Source organism: Sphaeramia orbicularis, chromosome 24 (assembly GCF_902148855.1).
Source record: "Sphaeramia orbicularis chromosome 24, fSphaOr1.1, whole genome shotgun sequence".
Taxonomy (NCBI): Eukaryota; Metazoa; Chordata; class Actinopteri; order Kurtiformes; family Apogonidae; genus Sphaeramia; species Sphaeramia orbicularis.
The window spans coordinates 35,887,675-35,897,484 of record NC_043979.1 but is presented as its reverse complement, the minus strand read 5'-3'; the positions used below and the strand labels follow the sequence as shown (position 1 = coordinate 35,897,484).

Sequence of the window (9,810 nt, the reverse complement as noted above, 5' to 3'; positions counted from 1 at the left end):
ATGTTCTTCTCAGATGGGACTCTCTCAGCCGTCAGTTATGCGCTCTTGTTGGGAATAACGTGTCTGACCGTCCTCTGCGATTTCACCAAGGGATCCTCAGACTTTTCAGGTTTATATTTATGTTTTTTCTCTTGTTTTCCTGTATTTAAAATCGTTGAACCTGTTCAGATGATCAGCACTTGTTTTGTTTTTGTTTTTTTTGCCCGTGTTCCCTGCGCGTATTAATCATCTCATTACGCTCATGAGAAGTTCACTGTTGAAGGATCAGGTCATGACGCATAGGCTATTCCAAACCTTTGAATACAACACACACGACTCCTAAAAACAACTGTGAGTAGTTTTTTTTTTTTTTTTTTTTGAAGTGTTGTAGTCTGTGGACGGCCCGTGCCTGTGGCGTGCTGCAGCATGTTGGCTCAAATGTTTGCTCCATAAACCGACTACAACACTTAAACATGCGGAAAACACCCATATAATGGTTATCTTTTGGCCAATTCTGACACAGTTTGTGCAGAATGACCCACATATGCTTCTTCTTTTTCCTGTGTAAAAACTGACTGTGGGATTTACTTTTAGTTTATCAGTGTTGCATAGATTTGCAGAGCATATCTCTTTGATGCAATTGAGATAAATGAGATAAGATGGTTAATATGTCACTAGAATAGATCTATTGTCTAGACCAACTGCTGTTCTTTTTACCTACAGCTCATAGAAGAAAGCAGATGCCGGCCACAGAGCACTTTTTATGATTTACTCTGCATCATATACAAGAGTGGTTCCCAACCTTTTTTGGCTCATGACCCCATTTAAACATCACAAATTTCTGGTGACCCCAGACATTCAAAACGGAGACATTTTTTTTGGCTAAAATTAATTTCTTTTTGATCATGTAATAGTTTGCTATACTATGTGGCAAATAAATGTTAATTTTAGACAACATTTAGACTATACAATGTAAATTTTTATTAGTAAGTTTTAATTTTTTTAAATTTTTTTTTTATCAATTATTTGAAATTTAAGGCGACCCCACGTGTGGTCCGGACCCCAAGGTTGAAAAACACTGCATTAACTGCTTCCAATCCCCTTTTTAAGTTGTTTGATATTATCTGTTCTTTCTCAAACAGATAAAATCTTGTGCCACAAACATCTTAAACCAGTTGTACACATCTGAATGAAGGGGTTAACCCAGTGGTTTCCAACCTTTTTTGGCTCATGACCTCATTTTAATGTCACAAATTTCTGGCGACCCCAGACATTCAAAACTGAGACATTTTATTTGCTAAAATTAATTTGGTTTTGATCGTGTAATAGTTTGCTATAATATGTTGCAAACAAACATTAATTTTAAGCAACATTTAGGCTATATCCTGTAAATTTTTATTTTTAAGTTTTAATTTTTAATCAATTACTAGAAATTTCAGGCGACCCCATCTGAATTTCACGCGACCCCACATGGGGTCCCAACCCCAAGGTTGAAAAACACCTATATACAGTCATTTAGGAAGGTAAAAGACTGATACTAATGCATGGGACCTGCCAATTTCCTGTGGTTTATGTGCACACAGCTTAATGGAATCTGTGGGCTTTTATGTCTGAACTCTGAAAAGGCATATTAAGTAGAAGTGGAAACTAAACTAATGAGTTATTCTGTGTTGCATTAAAGGCTATTGAGCTCCGCTGAGCCCAAGGCAAGCCTGCAGGTTTTGTTTACTGTGCCATAAAACAGGAAGGGAGCTTTGTGTCGGTGTTAATTGGCCTCTAATGGGTCTAATGGTTGGAAACGAGCAGACTAAGACTGTAGGGAAAAGGTGCTAAAGAGCATATGAATGTAAAACATGCCTTCTGTGTATGTATGATTGTACATACATGTGTCCGTGGGACTCCCTAATGAGCTGCTAAAGATCATAACGTGGTGAAGGCTGTTAACAAGGTATAATTTTTTTGTAATTGTCATGCAGGTGTCAGTGGTTGTTGGGTTTTTACTTAAATAGTACCACTGAGTAGATGAAATGGTGGTTAATTAAGCAAGAAGTGGAAACTCTTAAGACTGGCTGATTCCACATTTCCACTGCCCGGAGCAGCTTTACCAATACTTTGGATTAGACGTCACATCAGAGGGAGTTAATTTGTTAAAATCTTAGCTTTAGTGCAACAGTTGGTCTTGTAAAAACCGTGTTTGTCGTTTGCAATACATGGGTAAGAATATCCCGATATGATGACGTCGACTACCCCGAGATGTGATTTTTTTTTTTTTTTTTTTATCTGTCAAGTACTATGTGTCGCATGCTTTTACAAAAATGCTGACCAGACAAATGAAAAGAGACTGAAAAGAGAAAAGGGCCTGGCTTCGAATACCTCAGGGACAAAGAAATCCTTCAGTTCACACATTCTTGACCAGCTGGAGTCTCCCTGGAGACAGAGAGGAGACCTTTGATTGACAGGAGCTTCCAGGCTGCAGGGTGACAGAAGTAGTGGGTTCAGGTCTGACATCTGTTAGTCAGAAATCTTTGGACAATCTGGTATCCTGAACGAACTTTAGTCAGGGGGATGATGAACGAATCACTGACCCAAATACTCATCAAGGGCTATTTATGATAGGAAAGATGGATTTAAATGCACTATTTTTACTATATCCTCATACGTCTTGCACTTGCATCGCTTGTCGACAGTCACAGTAATAGCAGTTTCATATTTCATCAGAAGCTTTGAGCTCTGGGTAATTTAATTCTGTCTCTCCCCTGTTATCATCCTCTATTATACAGTTGCCTGGGTGGTTAATTAGAAGTGTGGCAACAGTTGATAATACTTCGGCTTACACAGGTAGTAAGACAGCAAGTTAAGACCCTTTGTTTTTAAATTATCAATACTTTTCAAGTCATTTTAACAATATTTGCTACCAGGAACTCATAGCTGATCATATCTATCTATAGCTTGAATTATCTATCTATCTATCTATCTATCTATCTATCTATCTATCTATCTATCTATCTATCTATCTATCTATCTATCTATCTATCTATCTATCTATCTATCTATCTATCTATCTATCTATCTATCTATTTGCAGTAGTTTGGTTCCTTGATTTATCAATGATGTATTCTTTATTTACTAAATCATTTAATTGAAATGCCTGTTGTTTCTTTTCCTGTTGTAATATCCTACCATGTAACAGCATATGCAAGATTTATTCACTCAATTTAAGCAAATTTGATAAAGTAAAACATACCTGCGTTTTTTTTGTTTTTTTTTTTGTTAACATCAGTGCAAAAATGGTGAATCTTCCCCAGCTGGATTCATATAATTGTAACAGGGTTTGTTTAGTTTAGTTAAGTTGCACATTACATACAGTTGTGGAAAAAATTATTAGACCACCAATGTTTCCTTCAATTTCTTGTTCATTTTAATGCCTGGTACAACTAAAGGTATATCTGTTTGGACAAATATAATCATAACAACAAAAATAGCTCATAAGTGTTTAATTTCAGAGCTGATATCTAGCCATTTTCCATGGTTTTCTTAATAAAAACAAAATCACTTAAATTCTTACATCAATCGCTGTGGCATTGTACGGCCAAAAACAGTGCTTTTAGGCATTCTATGTCTGTTTTAGTCACATGATACACACAGGAGTTAGTACTTGATTGCATAACCATTGTTTTTGATGACTTTTGATGGTCTAATAATTTTTTCCATGACTGTACATTATGATGCTAAAAAAAGCACATGATGTTTGAATTGCTTAAATGCAGATACATCCCCTGAAAAAACATCATGTAAAATCAGTGAAACTAATCTAAAGACAGGTATAAATATAGCTTAAGAAGGAAAAAACAATGTTGAAATACAATACAAGCAAAATATATGAGCCATTATAACATTTCACTAAATAGACTCCTGTTAAATATGGATAGTGTAGTGAGGGACATACAGCCACGGAAAAAATTATTAGACCATCAAAAGTCGTCAAAAACAATGGTTATGCGATCAAGTACTAACTCCTGTGTGTATCATGTGACTAAAACAGACAGAAAAGAAAACATGGAATGACTAAAAGCACTGTTTTTGTCAGTACAATGCCATAGATATAGATGTAAGAACTGAAGTGATTTTGTTTTTTGTCAAGACAACATGGAAAATATCTAGATATCAGCTCTGAAATTGAACTCTTCTGAGCTTTTTCTGTCATTATCATTGTATTCGTCCAAACAAATGTACCTTTAGTTGTACCAGGCATTAAAATGTGCAAGAAATTAAAGAAAACAAGGGTGGTCTAATAAGTTTTTCAGCGACTGTAGATTGTTCCAGAAAGATGATCCAGATTATTCAGTGAATAGTGATGAACAGAAGTCTGACATTATGGAAGGCAATGTTCCTTCAAGTGTCATGTGAAATAATTTTAAAGAAGTGCTGAATCTTCCCTAGCTGGTGCAAATATAATTATAATAGGGTTTTTACTCTAAATAAAGTAACAGCCTGTGTGTTTATTGCCATTAGGCAGGTGTATATAGGACCTGGTGTGTCTTCTCCTGGATACCATTATCCACTGACACTGACAGAGAACAGATTATTATTTTAGTCAACACATAGTTGTGAAAGAAAAGGCAAGTGATGAAAGCTGGGCTGGTCTAGAAAAGGCCCAAACAATAAAGAACTAACCTGTTACTGTGCCCAAGGCTTTTTCATGAGAGTCTCTCACTTCATCCTTAAGCATCTAAAACATACAGTCGCGGAAAAAATTAGTCGACCATCAAAAGTCATCCATTTTATTTTGACATGAATAAATTATCAAGTGTCTGTCTTTTAAATTTTCCTTTGATTGACAGCATGTTTGCCTGATTTTCTGAATTTCAGTTTATTTAGGCTAATGAAACACATTTTTCCTGACGTACAAACCCACTGTAGTTGATGTTTAGACGTACCACAAACACGACTATAAAATGACTTTGTTTCTCAATGCTAGATAAAATTTACTGTTTTAGCAAGTCAGTAAACTAGCATTAGCTGACCTTTGACCCCTCAGGCTCCTGCAGTTCCACTCTTTTTTTCAAATATGGTCACTTATGGCTCCGATAAGCAAATATACTTTTGGGCAAATTGAAAACTGCTGGCTTCGCTGGGCAGTTCGGCTGTATGCTAATGCTAATTGCTAATGCTAGGTGACTGTGTGTGTATTAGGATGGGGAGTCAGTAATATATAGTTGAAGAAAAAATTATTAGACCATCAAAAGTCATCAAAAACAATGGTTATGCAATGAAGTACTAACTCCTGTGTGTATCATGTGACTAAAACAGACAGAAAAGAAAACATAGAATACCTAAAAGCATTTTTTGTCAGTACAATGCCATAGATATTGATGTAAGAACTGAAGTGATTTTGGTTATTATAAAAAAAATCATGGAAAATGGCTAGATATCAGCTCTGAAATTAAACACTTATGAGCTATTTATGTTGTTATCATTATATTTGTCCAAACAAATGTACCTTTAGTTGTACCAGGCATTAAAATGAACAACAAATTGAAGAAAACAAGGGGTGGTTTAATAATTTTTTCCACAACTGTATGTAATGTGCAACTTAACTAAACTTAACAAACCCTGTTACAGTTATATGAATCCAGCTGAGGAAGATTCACCTTTTTTGCACTGATGTTAATGAAAAAAATGCAGGTATGTTTGTTTTACTTTATCATTTCTGCTTAAACTTGGAGAATAAATCTTGCAGATGCAGTTTCATAGTGGGATATTACAACAGGAAAAGAAACAACGGGCATTTTAGCTCAATGATTTAGTAAGTAAAGAATACATAATTGATAAATCAGGTGGTCTAATAATTTTTTCAGTGACTGTAAACACTGGGACTGAACTCTTAACCGGAACTTCATGAAAATGGTGAAGCAGCCTTTATTTTCTTTCACTACCATTAAACCTAATATAAGTAAAAGCCTATTTTACTCCAGTCAATGGGATATGAGGCTGTAGAGGGGCCAGGGGGTCAACTGAGGTCAACCTATGGTAACTGTGAGTGTGTGGTTAGGGGGAGTTAACATCCATCATGGCCTTTGTTCCCTCCTGTCGAAGCCTCATCACACATGTTGAAGAAAATAAGAAAGTCTAAGAGAGAGGATGAAGATGTTTGGACACGTTCTGCTTCAGTACGACTTCAAAGTACAGGGCTGCACAGTTTTACTTTCAGTACAGCTGTTTTGTACCCGAATACTAAAGCAACAAATAAAAAAAAAAAAAAAAAAAAAAAAAGGTGGCATTTGTTCTATAGTTGTGTCGCTCCTACTCATAGTATTTGCAGCTTTGCTTATTTCCACAGAAGTCTACAGTCTGAAGGAATGGTGTTAGTTGTATGAAGGTGCTTTGTTTTTTTCATTTCCTTTTTCTTTTTTTATGCTCATGTGTTGACAGATGATCCAAAAATGGTTGTGATAATTCCACTTTAAGCTAATGTGCCCAATTATCTACCTGATCATGAAGGGAAATTCCAGGGTTTCTGACTCCCTTTATTAAAAAAAAAAAAAAAAAAAAAAATAGTTTCCATTTCTGAGCCATTGGGTAACATAATGTTTTAAGATTCTATCCCTGAGGTGATAGATCAGCTGATTGACTCTAAACTAGGGGTGTGTATTGGCAAGAATCTGGCAGATCAACACAAATCACAATACTAGGATCACGATATGATATATCACGATACTGTTTGAGGGCAATTTTTTGTTTGTTTCTTTTTTTTTATGATTATTTCCTTGAAGAATTGAATTACACCAGAAATCTGCACAAATACTAAACACATTTTTATTTGATCAGAACAGGATCCGATGCTATCTCACAAACTGTTCCTGTGTTAAAACTTAAATTATGTTTTACAGATATTACAGTTTAAGATCCAGTTCAAATGTTCTTTTCCTACTTGTTCTTAACTAACATCATAACATTATTTTTGTGCAATCCCAACAAAGGAACTCACATTATTTAATAAAACAGTGTTAAAGAATAATAAATAAAATATAAACAAAAAAGAAAAAGGAAAAAAATTAACCTCCACAATATCTGCATTTGAATAAATACCTAAAAATATCGATACAGTACTTTTTAATATCGATACAGTATTGTGAAATGAAATATCGCGATATATTGCAGAACCGATATTTTCTTACACCCCTACTCTAAACTGCATGACTCTCCATCTAACACACATTTCTACTATTACTCCATGGGTAAGTGCTGGATTAGACGACCCCTAAACCTTACTCTGTGCTACTTGAGGCCCCTCAACTCTAAATCCACTCAGATTTTTTTTTTTTTTTTTTTAGAAACGTTCTGGATAAGGGTCACATACTGAACCCTACACTCACCCCTCTCAGCCCCTTCCCATCCCCCACACACAAACATCAGCTCCCTTCCTTCTCCCCCTCCTTTGCTTCTACTCCTCCCTAGGGCTTGCCTGATCACTGTTTCTATGTCAGTGTGCGCGCCAGGTGAGTTCTGTCTAAACAAATCCTGCCTCCCACTTGTTTTGTCTGCTGCGGTAGAGGCAGGCGGCGAGGCAGACTGGCATAAGGCCGCTTTTTTCTCTGAATAGACATGTGATGATTTGCGTCTGAGAACAGTTTGTGCGTGAAATAGCCCCCCCAAAGGAGTGAATTGTGAAGGATTTTAATCGCACAGAACTTGCAGGTGTCAAAGATTACGGTTTTTCTACAGTGAGTTTATAAAATGTATGGGTGTTTAATCCACATGCATTTATTTCAGCACATATCCGTTATCAGCACGGTTTCACAGGGATATGCTGGTGTTCAGTAGTCATTTTATCAAATCTAAATGTGCTAAATCCACTTATCAGGTCCAAAACTTGTTCTTCTATCTCCCAAGCTTTCTCTTTAGAAACAAAGCCTCACAAGCTATAGTTCAGACATTTCTAACCCAATGCATTGCTCTTTCAAAAATATCATATTTGAACATTTTGATATGCAAAAACCCAGTACAATAAATATATTGTACCTGACATGATTGCAATAGATTAAGGAACAAAAATGAAGAAAAAAAAAATTGCAGAGAAAGTCCTATAATTCCAGTCTGATATTTCCAGCTTGCAAGGAATATAATTCTACGGTGGCCGACAAGGGCCAAACACATTGCATCAGCCCAATGTGTCTCAGTTAGAGAAAACAGCTGCAAGTACATAAACACAAGTCTAAACGAGGCACAAAAAGAGGAACGTGGTGCAAATGAAACTGCAAGAAACAAAAACACATGCATGATCATCAAATGCTCTGCAAATAAAGAAATGATGCAAACCAAGAAACCATCTGCAAATGAAAAACACTGCAGAACCATTATTACAACGGAAGTGCTCTGAACCTGCAGCCAGTCAGCGTTTATCGACAATAGACTAGTGTCAAATAGAATCAAATAAAAGTCACATGACCGCGCTATGCCGTAACTTGAATTTGTCCCCACTGTAGTTTGAAACACTGTCAGTCAGCTGTTCTCTGTCTCTCTCTCCATCCTGTGTGTCTCTGCATTGAGCTATTCTGCTGACAGCGCCCCCTACAGGTTTGGAGCACTTCCGTTATACTGACTGGTTATGCAGTGTTTTTCATTTGCAGATATTTTCTTGGTTTGCATCGTTTCTTTATTTGCAGAGCATTTGATTATGCATTTGTTTTTGTTTCTTGTAGCGCATTTTTTCATTTGTACCACGTTCCTCTTTTTGTACCTCGTTTAGACTTGTGTTTAAGTTTGTGAATTTGCATCGTTTCTGTACTTGCAGCTGCTTTCTCTAACTGAGACATATTGGGCCGATGCAATGTGTTTGGCCCTTGTCGGCCGCTGTATAATTCAAACACAAAAAACAACAGAGAAAGGAAGAAAGATCTGAGAGAAAAATAAAAAACTTCACTCAGTATATAGTTAAGCAAAGATTCCACCAAAAAAGGAATGATTCAACACAGCCTCATAACTCAAGGTCTCATTCATTAATACCAACAAAGGTCGCCATATTTTTTAAAATAATATTTTTGTGACACCTGCTTGCCAAAAACTCATCTCCGTCCTAGCTGCTGAAAGCATTTCGTTAAGCCATCTGTTAAAACAAGAAGGTGATGAAGACTTCAGGTTTACCAATATTAGTCTTTTTTTTTTTTTTTTAAATACAAACAGATTTTGATTCATGTAACATAAAGAACAGATGTAAGTATGAGAAATAACAGCAAGTGCGAACATCAGCTGTATCTATATTTATTATTAAACCAAACCCTAGACAAGGTTATTTAAATCTAGGGGTATATTTATGGTTTGTAATAGAGTCTACAGCATTGCACCCTTGGTATCTCAAGAATTTACCAGCGGTATCTAATATATCACTGATATATAAATGAGCGATAACTCATAAGCAGCCATATATTGTATATATGCGCATGCAACTTGTGACATTTAGCAGTGAGGGCTGGGTGATTGTGGTTATATATAAAAATGCAAATCCTGTTTTGGCATTTTTAGTGCTCACCAGATTCCTTTTGCAACCGCAGTTTAATGAGTAAAGGGGCTCTGTGAATAAAAAGCCTTTGGGTGCAGACAGCTTGAAGATGCCATGGAGGCATTCGGATGTTTGTGCCGTGTCTGCATTTATGGCGTGGCGTGGGGTGTTTGTGTGTAATTTAAGGTGGAAGTCTGGCCTGGCACAACATGATATTGATGAAAGACATAACCTACTGTTTCCCGCCCCCTGGATACAATAAGCACATCAACAAACACACACATTTAGCCTGACATCATGGCGGGGAACAACAAAGTGGCGTTGGCGATGAG

At 36.4% G+C, this 9,810-nt stretch overlaps 1 protein-coding gene across 1 annotated transcript in view; it reads left to right on the top strand.

Annotated features, from left to right (window-relative positions):
• eva1aa (eva-1 homolog A, regulator of programmed cell death a) overlaps positions 1-9,810 on the top strand; it is a 165,941-nt gene continuing 156,131 nt past the window's right edge. Inside the window, exon 1 of the mRNA XM_030129145.1 lies at positions 1-109. Within this exon, the coding sequence (XP_029985005.1) occupies positions 1-109 (109 nt within the window). The remainder of the gene's footprint in view (positions 110-9,810) is intronic.